This window comes from Apodemus sylvaticus, chromosome 2 (assembly GCF_947179515.1).
Source record: "Apodemus sylvaticus chromosome 2, mApoSyl1.1, whole genome shotgun sequence".
Classification (NCBI taxonomy): domain Eukaryota; kingdom Metazoa; phylum Chordata; class Mammalia; order Rodentia; family Muridae; genus Apodemus; species Apodemus sylvaticus.
In genome coordinates, this window is record NC_067473.1 from 164875034 (window position 1) to 164898000 (window position 22967).

The following is a 22967-nucleotide window of genomic DNA, read 5'->3' on the forward strand; positions in this document are numbered from 1 at the left end:
AACCAAAAAAAGAACTTGTGACTGGAATCTCTGGATTGCCTTTTCTACCATAATAACATAAATGGTTGGAGTAAAGCAAAGCAGAATTTTTTGGCTACAAGATGGATTCTTACATATCTATATTTGCTTGGTTATACCATGTCCTGGCCATCAGAATTGCCAATTGAGACTTTCAGCTTCTGAATGTAAGAGGGAATTCCGTTCTTCCCAAGAGACATTTTCTCGCCTCTGCCTGTAAAATGTTATTTTACAGGCTTTACTGGGCCACCGTGGCACCTGAAGATATTGACTGCAGACAAGAAGGAGTCTTGTGGTGATGTCCATGTCTCTGTACACAGAGACAGCTCTGGAACCAGCTGAGACTTAAAGGTTTCTATCCAGCCAATAACACTTATTGGGTACAAATTTCTCATGACTTGTTATTGCCTAACATACTTTAAGATGGCATGAATGGAAAATTATATTGTAGTTTGATTTTATGTGATCAAACTAACCTATGAGGAAAGGTTACTTTGTTGTCTTCCTTTGTTGATCTTCATTAACTGATCTGTGCACCCTGCTTGCTCCATATGAATCTCTTTACAGGGAGATTCCTTGCTTGTGAGGTTTGTGTATTGCAGAAGGAAAGAGGAGAAAACAATTCTCAACAATAAAAGAACTTCTGAAGGAATCTCCTTCCCTGACCTCAAGCTGTACTAAAGAGCAAGAGTGAGAAAAAACTGCATGACATTGGTATGGAGATGGAGAAGTAGATCAATGGAATAGAATTGAAGACCCAGAAATAAACCCACACACCTATGGTCACCTGATCTTTGACCAAGAAGCAAAATCATACAGTGGAAAAAGAAAGCATTTTCAACAAATGGTGCTGGTCTAACTGGCAGTCTGTATGGAGAAGAATGCAAATTGATGCTTTTTTTTATTCCCTTGTACAAAGCTGAAGTCTAAGTGGATCAAGGACCTCCACATAAAAAATGAGGTCTAACAGAAGAGAGAGTGGGCAATAGACTCGAACACATTGGCATAGGGGAAAATTCCCTAAACAGAACACCAATGGGTGAGGCTCAAAGATCAGCCATTGGCAAATGGGACCTCATGAAACTGAAAAGCTTCTGTAAGACAAAGGACACTGTCAACAGGACAAAATGACAACCTACAGATTGGGAAAAGTTCTTTACACCCCACATCTGATAGAGGGCTAATATCTAAAATATGCAAAGAAGTCAAGAAATTAGACTCCCGAAATCATATAACCTGATGAAACAATGAAGTATAGAGCTAAACAAAGAATTCTCAACTGAGGAATCTTGAATGGCAGAGAAGCACCTTAAAAAAAAGATGTTCAATATCCTTAATCATCAGGGAGATGCAAACCAAAACAACCCTGAGACCAATCAGAATACCTAACTTACACCAATCAGAATAGCTAAGATCAAAAACTCAGGTAACAGCAGATGCTGACAAGGATATGGAGAAATAGGAATACTCCTCCATTGCTGGTGGGATTGCAAGCTGGAACATTTTGGATATCAGTCTGTCAGCTACTCAGAAAACTGGACGTAGCTCTTCCTGAATAAATAGCTATACCACTCCTGATCATATATACAAAGGATGATCCATTATCCTACAAAGTCACTTGCTCAGCCATGTTAGTAATAGCCTTCTTTATAATAATCAAAAGGTGGAAATAACCAAGATGTCCCTCAATGGAAGGATGGATACAGAAGATGTGTTACATGTACACAGTGTAATACTACTCCGCTATTAAATACAAGGACTTCATGAATTTTGAAGGCAATTGGATAGACCTAGAAAATGTCTTCCCATGAGAGGTAACCCAGACCCAAAAGCACACACATGGTCTGTACTCACTGATCAGTGGATATTAGCTTTTGCTCATGATACAACTCACAGACCATATAAAGCTAACAAGAAAGAGGTCAGAGTGTGGATGGCTCAATTTCACTTCAAAGGGGTAACAAGATAATCTTGGGAGTCAGGTGAAGAAGGGACCTGGGTGGGAGAGGGGAGGGAAAGGGAAAAGGGGGGAGGGTATGGGAAGAGACAGGAGAGAAGTCCAGAGAACTAACAGAAGGAATAGAAACTTGTAGCACTGGGGCGGGGCTGGGGAACAGAGGGAGGAGGTGAAACCCTTACCAAGTGCCAGATGCAGGGATGCAGGAGGCTCCCAGGACCGGATGGGGATGACATTAGCAGCAATGCCCAACAGTGGGGAAGTGGATCTGAAGAGACAGACCACTTCCAGTAGGTAGATATGTACCCCCACCCAGTTGAGGGATGGGGACACCCACCTGTTTTAAAAATTCTAACCCAGAATTGTTTCTGTCTAAAGGAAATTCAGGGACAAAAATTGAATTTGACTCTGAAGGAAAGGCCATCCAGAGACTGCCCCACCTTGGGATCTATTGGCACAAACTCCTTATACTATTACTGATGCCAAGATGTGCTTTCAGACAGGACCCTCTGAGAGGCTCTGCTAGAACCTGACTAAGACAGCTGCAGATGCTCACAGCCAATCATTGGACTGAGTCAGTGGTCCAGAATGGAAGAGTCAAGGGATGGACCGAAGGAGCAGAAGGGTTTTGCAACCCCATAGGAAGAACAACAGTGTCAAATAGCCAGCCCTTCCCTGAGTTCCTAGGGACTAAACCACCAACTAAAGATTATACATGGATGGGTCTATGGCTCCAGCTACATATGTAGCAGAAGACTGCCTTATCCTGTGGAAGGGGAGGCACTTGGTCCTGTGGAGTCTTGATGCCCTAGAGAAGGGAGATGCTAGAGGCAGGAGGCAGCAGTGGGTAGTTGGGTGGGGGAGAACACTCTCTTAGGCAAAGGGGAGGGGGAATGAACTGAGAGGTTTGTAGAAGGGAGATGAGTAAAGGGGACAACATTTGAAATGTAAATAGATGAAATAATTAACAGCAAAAGAAGAAATTGTTGGCAACAGTAAAGCTTTGGTGAAACAAAAAGAAAGGATCCCGTCATAGTGGAGAAAGGTTGAGTTTGCCTAGTGATCTTCTGAAGTGGTTAGAGTTATATGTAACTGGAGTCCAAGGGCACAGCTGGATGGTAGACATCACACTTCTCATGTAGAAGGCTCTGAGTTTGACTCCTAGCCCCCCACACAATCAAAATGGTTTGTATTAAAAAAAAGTAAAAGGAGCGTTTTCCAACTGTCAATATCTCAAACATTTCTCAGCTCTGTTTATTTCCTTCACTATATAGGATGCTCTTCAGTCACTGATCCCTCCCCAGATTTTCAGTTCCTCAGAGTGACGTCAGACCTAGGTAGGCCCAATCACTGGCAGCTTCCAGGTTAGCTGTTTTGAAAGTCTGCCCACAGGCTCACAAGCTGTCTACCAAGTGTCTTCATTCATCAGAGGCTCATTGCCTCAGCAAGAAGATAGATAGGTGGTGCAGAGCTCCTGCCTGGATTGATTGGAAAGGGGAGAAAACCTGTAAGTATTTAAGGAAATGTCAACTAAACTAAAGGGAGAGAGGGGAGCTTCATTAGGGGAGCTGGATCTCACTCCAGTTGGCCTGCCACAGTGGGTCTCTGTAGATCGGTGGAGGCTGGGGTCAGGTGGGGTGGGGTGGGGGGTGGCGGCTCTGCATGGGGGAGGAAAGTACTGCTCCCCTCCGTGTTTTGGTGCCACTCTGTGTTTTCTAGTATGACCTCCATCACTTAAATGTGTTTGCGGGAAGTGCAACCAACAGAGAACTTGTGAGTACCCTCTTCCTGGGCATCTGGAATTTGCACTCCACTAACTTTCAGAAATGCTAGAATCAACTTGCTCCACAGAAGCCATGAGACTGGGCTGTACTGTGCTCACTCACTGTAGTTAAACTGTAGCAGATGTGGCTGTTGTAGGAGTTAAGTTTGAACAATGCCCCCTCATTCCTCCCCCTCCCCCTCCCCCCCCTCCCCCACATTCCTGCTTTCTTAGAGATAGCCTCAAGCTCTCCCTTGGGGAGACATGTGTGTGCCTCCCTTTGGCTTGATGGCCTGCACTCATGCTTGAACCTGAGATCCCTGCTACTGCAGAAGGAAATCTTCCTTTTGAGCTCATAAATCAAAGTAGGTGTCCGAATTCCTGCAGGGTTGACTGGGGGACCTTGGAGGTGCTCAGGCCCATCCTGCCACCCAACCCAAACCTAAAGTTCCACACCTCCCCTCCCCCCATACCTTCCTTTATAGACTCCATAGCATGCAGTGCACTCTCCCTTCCCCAAACCTCCAAGCTGTCAGGAATTCTCCCTCTTCCTTAGGACACTGGTGTCATGAATACTCTGTTTTTTTTGTTGTTATTGATTTTTTGAGACAGGGTTTCTCTTTGTAGCCCTGGCTGTCCTGGAACTCACTCTGTAGACCTGGAGGCTGGCCTCAAACTGAGAAATCAGCCTGCCTCTGCCTAAGTCTACTCTTTCAGGCTTAAAATGACTCTTGTGGCATCAGAGAATGATCAGTTTATTCAGGAATGGGGGTGGGGGATTTTTCCCACCAGCAAATTCATCTACAGTTTTAGTTCATAATAATTGCTGGACAGAGAACATTGGAGATGTATATTTTAAACTGCATCTTCTCCATTTTGAGAAGAACTTATATTTTATTTTATAACACTCTTCCTCTTTAATTTAAAAAATATTTTATTTTATGTGTATAGGTGCTTTCTCTGTTTGTCTGTGTGCTGCATGTGCATGAGCTGTGATTCTATCCCCACCTTAATACTTTGGTTTAGGAATAAAATATCTAATGTCTTGAAAACCAGAGTTCACAATTAGTGTTAGATCAAGGGCCTAGCGGCAGCCTGAGAAGAAAGCCAAGCTCCTCCACAGTGGACCACCTTCCTGCTCTGACTATTGGAAGCACTGTTCTGGGAGGTGGGGACCAGCTGAAGAGGAGGGAGATCTAACCATGCCTCCTCCCTTGAATCCTAGGGCCCCACTCAATGCCATCAGGTGCACACCTACAGTACCCTCCTCCACAGCTATCCTGGACCCTTAAACAGACCCTTAAGCAGAATGTAGCCCAGGCTGTCCTTGAGGTGTGACCTGCCTGCTGCCTCTGTGAGTTATAGCCAGGTCCCATCAAGTCACATATAGTAAACCAGAGCACCTGTCTGGTTGGGACAGCTTACACCAGTAAAGATTTCCTTTGTTCTTCAGACTTCTCTATGGCTAAAGATGACAATCCGGTCCTCCCAGCAGTGGCCAAGATCCATAAAGGAACTGAATTTAGTGAAAGTAGCGGTGTCTGCTGTCTGCACCTCGGGCTCTCGAAGCCACTGCAGCTGCTCTAACATTTTCACCTCCTCTGACTAATACTGAAAGAGAAAGCTCATGAGTAATATTACTGTTTCTCAGATAAGCCAGTTGCCTCTGAGGGCTTACAGGCTATAAGATCACCAGAGGGCCTCAAGAGAGTCCATGACTAAGCAATAAGTGGTGAGGTTCTAAAATGGCGGCTTTTTCATCCCCTTGCTGATCTGAGACCAAACTTTGGCTGCTTAAAATGGAGGCCAGGCAAGCCTTTTCTCCTGACCGTGGCGGCCCCTACTGGTGAGCCAGTCCAGCCGTTCAAGGCCAGAGTAGGCTGTATTTTTTTGATTGACACATTAAAATTAAGGAACATGCTCTGTATTTCATCATGGTGAATGTACACAAAACCCCATGGCTAGCTTTAGAAATACGGTGTGTTATTTTGAGCAGTGTTCATCCTACTGTGCTGTTGAACACCAGATGTGATACCACTTTAAGGAGAATATTGTCTACCCTGTTTCTACTCCTCTCAGACCCTGGTAAGAGATATTGTTACTTGCTTGTGTGTTTACAAGAGCCAGTGCATGAAACACACTGACAGGTTTCTCTCCTGACTTAATAGGACAATTCAAGCTGGATTAAAAGTAGAAAAGCAAATTGATTTCACAACAGTTCCAGGGCAAGTTCAGCAGTTTCAGGGAAGAAGATCAAAGATGTCGTGCACAGGCTGTGGCAGGGAAGGTTTTCCCAAGTGTGGCCACCTGGCAGGGGAGAAGGTTGCTACAGCTGCCAGGAAGGCCAAACTGGGCTTTTGGTGCCAGAACTGGGGTGGTGGGAGGTGTGGGGTGTGGGCCAAGTCGGAGGCTCCAAGCAAACATACATCAGCATCTCTCAGTGGATGAGTGTGGAAAAATTGTGACACACACTCCCATATACACTGGAATACTAGGCACTAGTAAGATAGGATGGGGCGATGTCTTTTGTGACAACATGCTCGGACCTGGGTGACACGCTGAGACAAACTAGTCAGGAATTAAAAGTCCAACATATTTCATCAGCTGTACAGGGGATTGCTAAAAGCAGACAGGAGTTTCGACTACTTTCTTGGATTTAGAAAGATTTTTTAAAGCATGATGCAGAACTTGAAATTACAATGAAACTACTCCTTTAACATATGAAGGGGTTTAGAAATCTCCCAAGATTTACTTACTATAGGGACTGTGAGGAGAATGAGGAGAGCTCACAGGGGAAACTAGATTGCTCACAGGCACACATGGCTGAGAATCGCTGGAGCTGGAAAGGAGCACATGAGAATACATACATACATACATACAAACATACACACATACATACATACACATGAGAATACACACACACACACACACACACACACACACACACACAGAGGCCGATAAAGCACTCTTACAGGTAAAATACTTAAGACTAAAACAATAGTTTCAAAGTCTGCTGTAGCTGTAAGTACTCACCCTTCCAGAAGCCACAAATGGATCCATGAAGCATAGACTTGCCTCCTGAGTTCTTTCACAATCACAGCAGTGCCCTCTGTGCTTCACTCACAGTGCAGTGCCTCTCAGCAGTAGGTCAGAAACAAGCACTGCTGCCTTGATGCTGAGAGACCATATCCACAGCACCGCTGACAGAGCCATGCTCTGAATTCAGAATTTTGCCTGAATCTTGCCAGCAAATCCTATAGAAAGAGGTTATGAAAAAGCTGTCAGGAAACTTCTAGAGAAGTGAGAGGAGGAAGCAGGCAGTTGGGAGGTCTCTTCTCAAAGTAAGCTGCATGAGGACCAGATCCTGTAGCTCTCTGACCTCAAGTTTGTATAAACTTCTTGGAAGTCTTAGTTAGGGGACTTTTTGGTGAAGCAACCTTTGGGACATTTGGCCTGTTAAGGTGGCATGAGATAGGTTAAAGAGAGACATGTGGTCCGAGTTGTTTCTTGTGTTGAGAGAAGGTTTACCTTGTCATCAGCTTGGGGACATTTCAATGGTCACAAATGTGTCATTTTTACAGGGATTCTTACAGCTGCTGTAAATATTCACATAAATATTTCTTGCAACTTGAATGTAGACTGTCCTTTCCAGCGTGGGGATATGTGGGTAGGATGGGAGCATATCATTCATATTTTACACTTCCAAACAGCTTTGTAGTAGCTGTACAATTTAGCTTTAAAAATGTGTTAGTTCTATGTCAACATCTACATCCACATCAGTGGATCACCCTCCTGTTAGGCAGACAGTGACTTTACTCTTAAACTTAGCATGATTTTTGCCCAAGACAAGTTCACAAACATTCTCCCTCAGTTTTCTAAAAATCAAAAGACTTGTAATATTAAGCTTTGTGCTTGGGTCTATATGTCTACAGATGGACTGTAGTTGTTTGTGTCTGTTTTTTTAGCAGACAGATTGCAGGGTGTTTCAGTAGCAAGCACTGGAGAGACACCACTCTTTCCCTGTTAAAAACTGTTTACCGCCTGTGTTCGATGTCATTCTGGAGTCCTGATTTCTCCTGTGTTTTTTCAGTGTTGACTCTGCTGATAGCACCAGGCTTTCATTCTGTTCCTACGAGTACATGAGGCATTAGATAGATTAGGCCTTGTGATCTTTCTGATTGGGACCTCTTCTTTTTCAGAATATTTTTGACTATTCTGTATTCTTTTTAATTTTCATAGTACATCTCATATAACTTGGTGCTATGCTACTTTTTTCTGAAAGCAACCACCTCTCAGGAATATGTTGCACAAATATGCTTGTTCAGGAATTGTTGACATGAACAATTTGGATTGTTCCAGTTCATTAAGTGCTTAGAGCTGCCTTGATTTCTTTCTTTTTTCCAAAATGTAACCTGTGTGAGTGTTTGGCCTGCATAGATATCCATGGATCACGTGCATTTCCAGTGCTCACTGAGGTCAGGAAAATTGTCAGAGTTCCAGAATCTGGAATTACAGAAGTTTGTGAGTTGTTATATTGGTGCTAGAATTGAACCCAGGTCCTCTGCAAGATCAAAAAGTGCTCTTAACCACGAAGCCTACTTTCCTATTATTATTTCTTTATAGATTTACATGTAGTTTTCTTGTTATGCTGATTATGAACACCTTACTTTTAGGTGTGTAATTTTATGGTTTTTTGGCATTACTGTAAAGAGCACTGTCTAAGATATGAATTTCCACCTGACAGGACAATATAACCGATTTTACCATGCTGACACCACTCCTGCCACTTAGTAAACCCATTTTGTACATCCAGCAGTCTTTTGTAGATTTGTTAGAATTTTTATGTAGATAGAACCATGTCATCTGTGAAGAGAAACAGTTTCACCTCTTTTTAAGAAGTGTAAAGCTTCTTTTGTTCTTTAAGAATCTCAGTTTATGTCCGTGGCTGCTTGCCTGCAGGTTTGTGCATAACATGAATGCCCAGTGCCTACAGAAGCCAGGAGAGGACAATGGATCCCCTGGAACTGGAGCTGTGCATTGCTGTAAGCTACCTCGTGGGTCCAGGACTTCAATCAGGTCCTCTGGAAGAGCTGGAAGTGATCTTAACAGCTGAGCCATCCTCCAGACACCTGACCCCATTTCTTTGTCCTGGCGAGGACCTCCTGGGAAAAGTCTACCTGGAGTAATGAGCAGACATCCAGCTCTTGCTCCTGATTGCTGGGAAAACATTCACAATTGCACCATTGTCAAAGAAGCAGACTGCTGATGGGCTTACAGTTTTGTTTTTAAAGGATAACTTTTGTAGAGTTGAGGAAGTTCTTTTCAGTTCTATTTTTCACATAATTTTGCTGTCTTTATTGAGATATTTCTAGTTTTTCTCTTTTCTTATTTTGTTAATACATCTAATTACATCGATGTTTTGCTTTTCTTCTAATGTTTCCATAACACCTATCCAGGGTGCTTTTTATGGAGTCAAATCCAGATTTTTGTTGTTTGCATTTCACCGAGATCTCCACTTCCTCTACTTTCACTTTTTCATGATTCACCCAGAATTCAGTGACCAGAAGATTCCATGGCAGAAGTTCTGTTTCCATCCTCTCTAGACTTCTTTCTGCCATGACCATCCTTTGTGGACCTGGGCCTTTTCTAAAAGATTTGGCAGAAACCTTTCAGGAACTTATAGGCAATTGTAAAGTGGGTTTTGTGGTAAATTTATTTCATTTTCCTTAAGAAATTATTTGAAATTGGCATTCTTATATTTATATTTTACATGTTCCAAGTTATCTCCCCTGAGTCTCCTGCTAAGCTTTACTGCTGCTATGGAGTGATCACAGTCCTCAGTGCAGCTGTTGTTGCTCTTTCTGTTGCTTTGTCAGGTAAGTGGCTTATTCTCCAAATTCTGTGGCATTCCGTCCATATTCACATTGTCAGTTATACTTACTGTCCACTGTGAGTCAGGCATTGTGGGCAGGGCTCCAGAGAAAACACACTGGAAATTCCTGTTCTCGGGGATCTTAGGTTCCAGCAGGAAGATGGGTGAAGGAACACACAGGCTGTGGTGTGCACAGGAGGCCAGGCTCAGCATCCCTGGGAAGATGACACCCAGCAGGCTCTAGACAGAGGTGCAGTAGACACTGGTCCACTTGGGGGAACTGTCCAAGACAGCGAACAAGGAGAGGAAAACTGCAAAGAGGAACCTAAAGGAAGTGTGAGGACAGAGAAGAGTAATATGACCCGGAAGACACAGTGTCTCCTGCCGTGACCCATGGGTTTAGTTACTGGGCTCAATTTCATTTTTAAAGTATTAAATGGAAAGTTCCTGTAGTAATACAATTATAGGGTTTTAGTATCACACTGTTCAGAATACTGTAATAAAATCTTCCACTGTCCTCTTAAGTGTGTGAATCATCCTTTAGTGCAACGTGCCCACTCTGTATACACACTACCTACCCCAATGTTCTCACTGCAATCTCCATTATTAGGCCAGTTGTCAAAGTAGTTGTCCCTACAGAGTGCTTGCTGATATAGCAATCTATATTGTAATAAACAGTCATCCAAAGCACAGAAGTGATGGTATTGTAGAAGTGCACTTCCTGGGAGCCCTGACAGTGAGCACCTGAGAGAGAATGGGACACAGGCCCAAGGTGGGCGGCCTTTAGACAAAGGCCCATCATGCTCAGGACAGCATTCCTACAGATCAGTTAGGAAAGCTACAATCAAATTCACACCTCACAGCTGAGCTCAGGAGGGTATTCCAGAGAGAGAGAAGACACACTTTTTATGATTTGTTTTATTCTCTTCATTTTAGTAATAAAGACAGTACAGATCCCATTCAAAAATATCTATGCTGGTTGCCCGAGAAACTGGATTGGATTTGGAAATAAATGTTTTTATTTTTCTGAAAACTCAAGTACCTTTTCATTCGGCCAGAACTTCTGCATGGCACAGGAGGCCCAACTTGCTCAATTTGACAACCTGGAGGAGCTGGTGAGAAGTGGGCAGGGATTGGTTTGTCTGTTTGTTCTGTTCAATATTTATTGCCTTGAGATAGAGAAGTTATAGACGAAGGATGAGTAAGAATCCCATCCCAAGCACATGGAGACATAGGGAGTGTGTGAGTGTGTGCCATTTACTGATGCTTGACTTCTGACTGAAGCCCTGAGACATTCAAGAAATATTCTCTCACATAGTGCTATAGTCAGTTGGAAGGTCAGATATGCCATTTTATTGGGATACCTGGTGGTCATGAGCACCAGGTAAGATGGCACATGTTACATACTGTTAGTAATTGTGATGCAAAGTTAATGGACAACTAACCTGGCCACAGAGGAATGTGTCATTACATTTGGTGCATTAAATCAAATGACTTACTTACTTACTTACTTACTTTATTTATTTATTTATTTATTATTTTCTATATTCTTTGTTTACATTCCAAATGATTTTCCCTTTCCAGGTTCCCCCCTCCCCATAAGTCCCATAAGCCCTCTTCCCTCTGCCTGTTCCCCAATCAACCCCTTCCCACTTCTCTGTCCTGGTAATACCCTACAATGCTGCATCAAGCCTTTCCAGGCCCAGGGCCCTCTCCTTCCTTCTTCTTGGGAATGATTTGATATGTGAGCTGTGTCTTGGGTATTCAGAGCTTCTGGGCTAATATCCACTTATCAGTGACTGCATTCCATGTGTGTTCTTTTGTGAGTTACATCACTTAGAATGATATTTTCCAGTTCCAATCATTTGCCTAAGAATTTCATGAATTCATTGTTTTTAATTGCTGAGTTGTATTCCATTGTGTAAATATACCACATTTTCTGTATCCATTCCTCCATTCAGGGACATCTGGGTTCTTTCCAGCTTCTGGCTATTATAAATAAGGCTGCTATGAACATAATGGAGCAGGTGTCCTTATTGCATGCCAGGAAATCCTCTGGGTATATGCCCAGGAATGATATAGCAGGGTCCTCCAGAAGTGTCATGCCCAGTTTTCTGAGGAGCCGCCAGACTGATTTCCAGAATGGTTGTACCAACTTGCATTTCCACCAGCAGTGGAGGAGTGTTCCTCTTTCTCTACATCCTCGCTAACACATGCTGTCTCCTGAGTTTTTAATCTTAAGCGATCTGACTGGTGTGAGGTGACATCTCAGGGTTGTTTTGATTTGCATTTCCCTAATGACTAATGATGCTGAACATTTCTTAAGGTGCTTCACAGACATTCGAAGTTCTTCAGGTGAAAATTCTTTGTTTAGCCTTGTACCCTATTTTTTAATAGGGTTATTTAGTTCTCTGGAGTCTACCTTCTTAAGTTCTTTGTATATATTGGATATTAGCCCTCTGTCAGATGTAGGGTTGGTGAAGATCTTTCCCCAATTTTTTTGTTGCCCTTCTGTCCTTTTGACAGTGTCCTTTGCCTTAGAGAAACTTTGTAATTTTATGAGGTCCCATTTGTCAATTCTTGATCTTAGAGTATAAACTAGTGCTGTTCTGTTCAGGAACTTTCTCCCTGTACACATGTCCTCAAGGGTCTTCTGCAGTTTCTTTTCTATTAGTTTCAGTGTGTCTGGTTTTATGTGGAGGTCCTTGATTAACTAGGAGTTGAGCTTAGTACAAGGAGATAAGAATGGATCAATTTGCATTCTTCTGCATGCTGACCTCCAGTTGAACCAGCACCATTTGTTGAAAAGGCTATCTTTTTTCCACTGGATGCTTTCAGCTCCTTTGTCGAAGATCAAGTGACCATAGGTGTGTGGGTTCATTTCTGGGTCCTCAATCCTATTCCATTGATTTACCTGCCTGTCACTATACCAATACCATGCAGTTTTTAATACTATTGCTCTGTAGTACTGCTTGAAGTCCGGGATACTGATTCCCCCAGAAGTTCTTTTAATGTTGAGAATAGTTTTAGCTATCCTGGGTTTTTTGTTATTCCAGATGAAATTGAGAATTGCTCTTTCTAACTCTATGAAGAACTGAGTTGGGATTTTGATGGGGATTGCATTGAATATGTATATTGCTTTTGGCAAGATGGCCATTTTTACTATATTAATCCTGCCAATCCACGAGCATGGAAAGTTTTTCCATTTTCTGAGGTCTTCTTTGATTTCCTTCTTCAGAGACTTGAAGTTCTTGTCATATAGATCTTTCACTTGTTTGGTTAGAGTCACACCAAGATACTTTATATTGTTTGTGGCTATTGTGAAGGGTGTCATTTCCCGAATTTCTTTCTCAGCCTGCTTATCCTTTGAGTATAGGAAGGCTACTGATTTGCTTGAGTTGCTTTTATAACCAGGCACTTTTCTGAAGTTGTTTATCAGCTGTAGTAGTTCTCTGGTGGAGTTTTTTGGGTCACTTAAGTATACTACCATATCATCTGCAAATAGTGATAGCTATGACGTACTTTAGAATTACAGATGTCAAATGGATCCTTTGAGAACTGGGGAGTAATACAGCTCCAAAATCTTTGACCCTCAGTTCCACCCTCCTGCTATCTTTAGAGGGAGCTGTGGAGTGGACAGACTCCAGGTTCATCTGAAACAGAGACACAAGTGTTCACTTCCTGTTTTGACAGAATTTCCTGTGGAGATACATGGGGTCTTCTAGCCACTGGATTGGCCTTCACCGAGAGTCGTCAGAGCACCCTTGGAGGTGGACAGACAACACTGAGTATAACAGCTCGTATGTTTTCAGAATGTTTTCCTTTTTCTGTGTTCATGAGTTGTGATGTGTGTGAGTTGTGGCTATGAGGGTTGAAAGGCTGTTTCATGTGAAGCCAACTGCACTGGGAAGGAAGAAAAATAAATCCTTGGGCTGGAGGTGTGCCCTGGGCATAGGTTGTGTGCCTTATGAAACAGCCAATCCCCAACAAACTCCACATACTGACAAATTTAAGTCATTTGGACACTCTCCCATCTACTAGACATCATCTTCAAAGTCTTTCCATAGTGTTATTTCCCTCCAAATATTTAACATGATGGTGACATCTGGGGTGGAGGTTGTCTGTTATCACCACTTTCCTTGCTGGTAACTGCCCTTGTGGTGATGTAGACAGAACTGCTGATGACCAAGGACTCTAAATCATAGGAAGCCACTTCAGAACTGCAAGCCTGAGAATTATCAGTCTCCTGTTTGCTTGGTTGTACCTGGTCACTGAAGCAGGGACTCCAGGAGCGTTAAGAGCCTCTCCTAAGGTCTTGTCATCAAAGATCACTGGGGTCAGGTCTTGAATGTGAGCATAGCCATTCTGAACAGACCGATTTCACTGAAAGAATAAAGAACCTTTCTGGTTCATAATTAAAGATCTTTCAGCATTTTACTAAGTGGTGCATTTTCTCCCACTTTTATACATGTGGAAAAATACTTCAAGAGGGCATTGAAAATCACCTGTGTGAGGCTAACCACAGGTGCAGTTCATTTGACCATGGCAGCAAGCATTGTGCACACATTCCAGGGTTCTACACGGATAAGTGACAGGTGTTGATCAAATCAAACTATAAGGATGTAAAAGTCCCTAGGTGCAAAAATAGTGCATGGGTTTCCAGTGGACTTTATGTCTGATTCATATCACAAATAATCAAAGAAGACAAGTAAGACATGATTGCAGGAGTGGATGCAATGGCAGACTCTGCAGAAATCTTCTGTTTTCTTTTTTCTTTTTTCTTTTTTCTATAGGGTTTCCATCCGAGGAGATGAAAACCATGGCTTCCTGATTGGCCATATGATCAGCAGTAGCAGGGACTACGTACCTAGGAAGTGGATTTGTAGCAAGTCCAGCAACTACACCTCACAGTGCCAGTAGTTTTGTATTCTGGGTAGAGCGTGTGTGGTAGCAGTCATGAGGGACATAACATGTTACCTACTGTTGCTGCCTCACTCACAATCTGCTAAAATCATTTGAACAATCAATTTATATTGTATGGTGCCATTAAAGATGTCAACTCTCTGTGGACTATTCATGTGTGTGCTTGGGAGATCATGAATGATTCTAAATTAAATATGCATTCAGGTATGAGCTGGTACTCACATCTTAAACATAAAGTAAATCACATCATTATGAGTAACTTCTACTTTTTTTGTTTCTTAATTTTATTTATTTACATTCCAAATGTTGCTTCCTCCTGGTTCCCCCTTCCAGACTTGTTCACACCACACCTCCTCCCCTTTACTTCCGAGGGGGTTCTACTCAGCCATCCCCTGTCCATCCCCACCCTGGGCATCCCCATTTGTGGGGGCATCAGGTCTCTGCAGGACTAGGTGCATTCTTTTCCACTGAGGCCAGGCAAGGCAGTCCTCTGCTACCTATGTACCTGTGTACTGGTCATGTACTGGTCATGGACCAGCTTATGTGTCAGCTTTGGTTGGAGGCTTAGTCTCTGGGAGCTCCTAGGGGTCCAGGTCAGTTGACACTGTTGGTCTTCCTATGGAGTTGCCATCCCCTTCAGCTCCTTCAATCCTGTACTCAACTCTTGTCCCAAACCTCAGTCCAATTATTGGCTGTGAGAGTCTGAATCTGTCTCAGTTAGCTGCTGGGAGAGCCTCCTAGAGGATGCATCAGTATGGCTGGTCCAAAGTTAAACAGTCCTCTGACGGGGGAGTGAGGATGATTATAGGAAAGAGAGAAAAAAGATGCAAGAGACAATAATGGGAGGGCTGCAGGTCAGTACCATGCCAGCCCTGAGTGTGTTTCCTATAGGCTTCTTGTACTTCAGTAACATGGGAAGCAAAGCCTCAAGCTAACAAACAATTTTGTTGAAATATGTACAAGATATTAGTTTTTACCAAAATATTATTATTATTATCCCCAAGGTCAATAGAATCTTGAGCTCTTTGTCTTGAGTCTCAAGGGCACCTGTTTTTATGGTTTTATGCCTCAGCAGGTTACAAAATCTGCCAACAGACCCTGACTTGTCTGGACTCTTCCTGTTAGGCAGACTCTCTCTGTCTGTGTCTGTGTCTCTTTTGTCTTTCTGTCTCTCTCTTTCTGTCTCTGTCTCTCTGTCTCTATGCCTCTCTGTATACCTCTCTCTCCATCCCTTTCCCTCTCTCTCTCTCATTTGTTTCTCTCTGTTTCAGAGAAGCAGCAAATGGCTCCCAACAAGAGAAGAGCCATGCTAGACTCCTGTCTCCAAGCACAGCATAACACCAGTAATAGTGTCGATCTCTGCTCCATTTTGTCCTTGCATTTCTTTTGGACAGGAACAATTCTGAGACAAAAAATTTGAAGATGATTACTACTACTTTTATGACCAGATATGAAGGTTTTTTTCCATTATGTTTTTTCTTTGAATGGTTGGGGCCGTAAAAAAAATGAGGGACAAATAACACTGTGAAATGATTCTATTATCACAAAAAGATGGTTATTGTTCTGTGGCCTTCAAGTATTTTTAGAATTATCAACATTCTTTTACAAAATTCAATGAGCAACATGAAGGAAGGCCTAGACAGGGTTAAAACTAATATTAATTGAATTAATAAAGAATATTTGTCAAAGTTTAGATTTACTTCTAACTTTTACTTTTCTATTTAATGTGGACTAAGAACATGTTATCAACAATGTTAATTTACCTTCTTATTTATTTTTTGAGAAATTAAAATATAAGTATGTCATTTGAATTTTATTCTTCATTAGATTCATTTACCAGCAAGACAGTTAATTACTGAGTCTTCTTAAGTATTATAATCCTTGCAGTAGTTTATGTATTATTGAGTTATAAGAACAAAATATTTATTTTTTATTTGATCATTCAATTCTTTAAACTGAGAATTCCCAAAAGGGTCAAAATATCAGGTCACATGCTTCTCTTTGTTTTTTCAGCTTTGTCATTCTAACTGTATTGATAATATAGATGGAACCTTCTCACACATGTTTAGCAAATATCCACTACTAATCTGGTTACCCATTCTCTTTCATATATGTATATATGTATCTATATCTATCTATCTATCTATCTATCTATCTATCTGTATACACACACATATACACACACACACATATACACATACACACATACACATCACATATACATACATATACATATATACACACATATATACTTATATATACATATTTATATATATAAACAAGGTCTACACATAATCTCTAGATTGCTGGAATTAGAGCTGTGTATTACTACACACAGCATATCTTTACTATTTATTAAATTATATATTAAGAGCTAGTGACATGGGTCAGAATGTAATGCTACCCTGACACTAAGTCTGACAACTTGAGTTTGGCACCTGGACTCTCATGGTAGAAGAAGGGACCCAATCCCATAAAGTTGTCCTGTGATTTTTAAACCTGTGCTTTACTAATACAGAAAAAAAATTAAAAGTAATAAAAAGTTTAGTGTCAGGAGGTAGTTTCCTGAGTGTGCCATTTCAGGAATGAGTCCCTTGTGCTGGCAGGATCAAAACTGAATTCATGTTCTCAGGTGCCAACTCCCATCCTCCCCCTCCTTCAGATGTTTCATGTTCGTCCATTAACCAGTACAGGATGTAAAGAGGGAAGACGCTGCACTCCCATTATCTAAGCAAAGACACACCTGTCATAAATGTGTTGCTTGTCTTGACTTAATTGACTACATGGTGCTTACCCACTCCTTTTTTCTCATCACTGTAAAATTCTAGGTCAGAGTGCAGGAGGTGACCTGGCTGTGAAGGCTCACAGGGCCCTGAAACCAGGGGCCCCTGATAAGTCCCAGTCATTAATGTAAACTTCTTGTCTTAAGCCCTTGTGTATAAATATGGTTGGTCAATGCAACAGTCCACCTGCTCCCCTGCCCTTTGTGTTCCCATCCTATGATAATGTTGTATAGTCTCCCTTTGGGGTTGTGGTTGATATCCTGAACTGGCAGCCTCCTGGAGCACTCAGAAAATAAAGCTTTTATTTTTCATCTTCTATGTCTGAAGTGAGTCTTCTCATCTACCCATAATATTCTGAGCCTGTTTTGAATCTGTTTTTTATTATTAAATAAACACAAGCATATCTCATTCAGAAACTTGAGTTTCTTAGTGTTCTTTTTCTACTTCACTTCACCTTGTTATTTGTTCAACACATTTTATTTCAGATAAATGGTGTGACTCTGTTTCTGAAATAAATAGACACTTTCTCATATTGTTATGACTTTGCATTTAGCAGTTTTAATTATTTTATTTATAGTGCTTGTTGATCTCAAAGATGGAAGGCGAAAAATCATTGTCCCAAATCATTATGGCCAAATTAATTAAAGCAAGTAATTAAGTAAAGCAAGATTGTAAATTTGTGTACATGGAGTGCTTTGTCCTAAGGCAGGGTCTGAGAGGCATTAGACGTGAGAAGGACAGGGATTTTTTGAAGCTCAGGAGAAGGGAATTCCAAATGTGTTGTTTGGTGGGCACAACAGGCAGGGTTACAGGAGCAGAACACAAGCATAACAACTTCGTTTTATGTAGTCATATATCAAGATCATGGTTACTAAGTTGACATACCAAGATATTTGTAGCAACTGCTAGGAGGTTGTATAATCTTTTGAAACAAAGTTAGAGTTTTATAAGGGTTATAAACCACTTTTCGATACAAAAAAAAAAAAATGATTGCCATTCCTGTAACACACAGAACCATTGGTGGTTAAGCTTCCAGGTGAGGCATAGTTCAATCCTTGAGAAACAGGTTTGATCATAAACAGGACTGAACCTAGTTGTCTTTACTATAAGATGGCGTTTAAGCCTAAGATGGAGGCAGAGTGGTTCTTCATGCAATTCAGTCCATGTTTCAATTCCCTCTCCTGTCTTGTGATTCTGTTTCTCTGAGAGATCAAGAACTTCATGCTGAGTGGATATTCCACTCAAAAGGGTGAGAGTTAACAAGCCATCTGATAAATGGGATCTGGTCATAAGTGGGCTGGTTTGGAACTGTCTCAGAATGAAAACAGTCATTCGTCCTCTTTAGTTTTGATTTCAGTCTTCCTGTGGCTGAGACTCAGCTCAGAGATGAATGCTGGTTACCTGTGGTACTGGGGCTTGTGTTTTGAAGATCCACAGTGCTTCAAAAGAAAGGGGAGTGGTAAGGGGCAGTGTGAGGCTGGACTCCCACAAACACCAACAAATCCTCTGACATTTTAGGTTTATGGTAAATTATGGAAGTTAATTATGGTAAATCATGTGGGAGTTCTGTTTCAAAATCTGAAGGGAATCTGTCTTCTGTGGTTTGAAAATTGTATGTTTCAGTGTATTTTTTCATTATTTCCTTCCTCTTTCTGTATGTTAATTCTTGTTTACTTACTTGTTTATTTTATCAAAAGAATATTGGGTATCCTGAGAAACAGTGTTCATACATATTAAAAAAGCAAGTTTGTAAGGAATGTAGATATTTTTTACTTAAGCCAAATATACCCATAACTGAAACAAGTTTCTTTCTTTCCCCTTGCAACAACTCCCAAGTTCTTTGAGAGAAGGTAGCTCGGTCTGGGAATCCATGTTTTCATTCGGTCTGGTTTTGTATACACTTGAGTTTTTCTATTATAAACACCTAGTGTTATCATTTTGTTTAAGCTCCGCCCCACAGTTGCCTGGCAATGGCCAGGTGTGCCTGACTCACTATGAAAGGGGCTGCGTGTCCCTGTCACTCTTTCTTGCTCTTGCCTTCTTGCTTCTGCTCTGTCCTCTCATATGTCCCCCTTCTCTCCCATCCCCCCCTCTGTACACAGTCTGCTCCTCTGTCTCTGTCTCTCTCTGTTTCTGTCTCTCTCTCTCTGTCTCTACTATACTCTCAAATGCCCTCCTCACGCCCTGAATAAACTATTCTATGCTATACTGTTTTGTGCCTGGTTCCCTAAGGTGGAAGGGATGTCTCCGCATGGGTCAGCAGCGGCACCCCTTTACCCCATACCTGACTACACCTCTTGCCGTTATCTTTTTTTTTTTAAATAAAACATTTGATGCTGAGTCTCGGATTTAGAAACTCTGCAGGTTTGCATCCTTCCTGCTACCACATAGAGAGCCAGTGCTCACCAGCTGAAGCTTTAGAGACATATTCAGCTCCATCCCCCTACTGGTCAGTGTAAACTTCCCCCCAGGTCCCAGTGGAGAGTTCTTGAGCTGTGAGCTACCCTTGAGCTGCCCTTGAGGATGGAGACATTTTCCCTTGGATGGGATTTTCCTCTTTCCTCTGAGATGGTTCCATTTCTTGCTGCTGAGAAATTGCAGGAGCAGGTGAACCACTCTGTTGCTCATGGTGCTGGCCCAGAGTTTAGCCCTCAAGTCACTATGTGGTAACCTGGGGATCTGGCCTGTCTGGAAATCTTTGTGGTTCTTAATTGTATCCTCAGGATGCTGTTAGGGGTAGTTAATAACCCTACTATCACCAAATGCATTGGTCTTTGGCCCTTTGTCCCTTTCTGAGATATCCCGGTCTAATTCATAACATGCAGCAAGCAATGTCTCTACATGGCCACTAAACTGGCTCTTTAAAACAAAGTTCTCATTAGTGATCCCCAGAGTAGGCTCCTCCCTCCTCCCTCGCCCTTTCTCTCACCATTTGCTCTGGGTTTACCTCCTGAAAAGCAGGTTTGGCTCTGCCCCCTGCTGGACTGTCTCCTGAGACATTGCTTTGCTGCACACCCGACCACCCATACACTTGCACTCTCACAAGCATGGGTCTCCTGCGCTCTGCCTGCTAAAGCTGCCACTGCCCTTGCCAAGCTCTGCTGAAGCCAGGAGAAAAGCAGCTTTTGCCCTGCCCCCTTGCACTTCCTGCACTCTGCCTGGGACCAAGGAAGTGAGCTCGAGCCCCATTCCGCGGGAAAAGCAGGCACACAGCTCTGTGCAGCTATTGCTGCCTCTGTCCCACATCTGAGGGGAATGGCAGGACTGCTACAGCCACACTTTTATTCAGGTGTCTGCGGTTGGGTTCCCCCACTTTAACCCTGCACTGCTCTTGCCTTCTTAAATCAGCCTTGAGTTGCTAGGAGATGAGCTGCTACTTCAGCTACTTCCGGTCCTTCAGTTCGCTCATCCACCCACCACAGACTCCCATGATGGTTGATACATGTTGTTATCCACATTATGAGTATTAAAACATTTCAATCTTGTTGGATTTTAGGTATACCACCAGAGAGACTGAAGAAGGTGCCTACCTCAATAATGAAGGAATCAGAGGAGCCAGGATCAACAAAGAAGAAATGGATTTGTAGCCAGCCATAATTGCAGCCCTTGTTAAATTACCTAGCTTTTTTTGATTGTCCAATTAAATTTTTATTTAAAAATAAAAATATTTATTTATTTATTTATTAGTGTTGTTGTTGTTTTTGTTTTTATTTTTTTATTTTTTGGTTTGTTTTTTGAGATGATCTCTGTATATAGTCCTGCTTGTTCTGGAATTTACTATGTATACCAGGTTGGCCTTGAACACACAGAAATCTGCCTACTTTTGCCTCTAACTCTGAGTGTTGTGATTAAAGAAACATCATACCATTTCTAACAAAAGAGGTTCATTTATACACACAGTTATAAGGTAAGGTTCTGATTCTAAGCTCTCGTTCCCCAAGTGGTTCTTGATTTGTCAAGAAAGATGACCAATTGCTGGGAGGTAGAGGCGGGACTTCCGTTTGCCCGGAATAAAAGACAGAAAAGGCAGGCAAGCCGGCTTTCTTCTGCCAGGCTTTGGAGGGAGAAGGTCTGCAGCAATCTGGTAAGATCTCAGGGCTGGTAGGGAATGCATCTCTGTTGTGGATGGGTTGCATAGATACATGGCAGGGCTAATTGGAACAGCTCACTGAGTTTGGGGCAGAAGGAGAAATGGTGTGGTGGTTTGGTAAGGGCATACATTTCCAGGCAGGAGATATTAGAGCTCAGCAATTGGGCTAACAGACAAGTTAAAACAACAAAGTTATCAGAATGCCTTTTATCTGCAGATTAAAGACTCTCAGGAGTGGGCCAGTAACAGGACCCCTTGTGGAGCAGAGGCAGGGAGAGAGAGAGAGAGAGAGAGAGAGAGAGAGAGAGAGAGAGAGAGAGAGAGAGAGAGAGAGAGAGAGACCTCATTGTGGCTGGCACCAGCCAATACCAGAGCCAAGCCAGGGAGAAAGGAAGGGAGCTGGAAGGGATTGGTATCATGGTTGGTCCTGGGCAAAGGCCATAGCGTGATTATACTACAGACAGTACACAGTAAATAGGATGTACCTTTGGACTGAGACTGATGGTTTCAGAAGTCACTAGAGATAAAAATCTACCATATGACCAAGGTGAATCATCCCTGATTAATATTCAACAGATTTTGTATTTTACTACACAGAGACCTGTACACACAATTTAATAGCTGTTCCATCCACAATAGTTAGGGATGGAATTAACTTTGATGTTCTTCAAAAGATGAATGGGTAAAGAAAAATTGGCACACATACAAATGGAACATCACTCATCTGTAAAAGAAAATGAAGTCATCAAAGTTTCAAGTAAATGGAAAGAACTAGAATACATGGCAGCTAGTTTTGTGACCTAGGTCCAGAAAGACAATCATGCAGATCATAGCTTGAAATCTCGTGTTTTATGTGTTAAACTTAGGGCACAGGTAAGAGCCGGGATTCTAGAAAGGGGAGTTTATGAAGAGAGACGGGGAGTGGATTACAGATAACACGATTGCAGAGAGGGGAAGCAGTGATGTACGGCTCTGCTGATCAGCTTCCATAAGGAAAGCAACAGCTTCTGTCAGGGAATCAACCATACAGTTTTCCTCACGGGTAGGATCAGGGAACATAGTGTGAGCTCAGATGTGTCACACAAAGCAAAAGCAATTTCTAGATTGTAGCAAGCCTTGTAACTCAGAAAGTAGGGCTAGAATAATGGAACCGCTAGAGGGCAGTAGAGCTCTTCCTTCCTTCCTTCCTTCCTTCCTTCCTTCCTTCCTTCCTTCCTTCCTTCCTTCCTTCCTTCCTTCCTTCCTTCTTTCTTTCTTTCTTTCTTTCTTTCTTTCTTTCTTTCTTTCTTTCTTTCTTTCTTTCTTTCTTTCTTTCTTTCTTTCTTTCTTTCTTTCTTTCTTTCTTTCTTTCTTTCTTTCTTTCTTTCTTTCAAAGATTTATTTATTTTATGTAAGTGAGTACACTGTAGCTGCTTTCAGACACACCAGAAGAGGGCATCTGATCCCATTACAGATGGTTGTGAGCCACCATGTGGTTGTTGGGAATTGACCTCAGGACCTCTGGAAGAGCAGTCAGTGCTCTTAACTGTTGAGCTATCTCTCCAGCCCAAGCTCTTTCAATA

At 42.2% G+C, this 22967-nt stretch overlaps 1 protein-coding gene across 7 annotated transcripts in view; it reads left to right on the forward strand.

Moving 5' to 3' along the window:
- LOC127679263 (C-type lectin domain family 2 member G-like) overlaps positions 1-22967 on the forward strand; it is a 470764-nt gene that overhangs the window by 75118 nt on the left and 372679 nt on the right. For 3 of the 7 annotated variants that reach the window (XM_052174987.1, XM_052174985.1, XM_052174988.1), the window contains 2 exons: positions 8697-8779; positions 9518-9613. In XM_052174987.1, coding sequence (XP_052030947.1) covers positions 8710-8779; positions 9518-9613 — 166 coding nt within the window. In that variant the 5' untranslated portion in view covers positions 8697-8709. Of the gene's footprint in view, positions 1-3384; positions 3483-3694; positions 3749-8696; positions 8780-9517; positions 9614-10545; positions 10725-13302; positions 13410-14402; positions 14674-21329; positions 21400-22967 lie in introns of those variants that run through there. The other 4 variants (XM_052174984.1, XM_052174986.1, XM_052174983.1 and 1 more) reach the window with 4 other exon arrangements.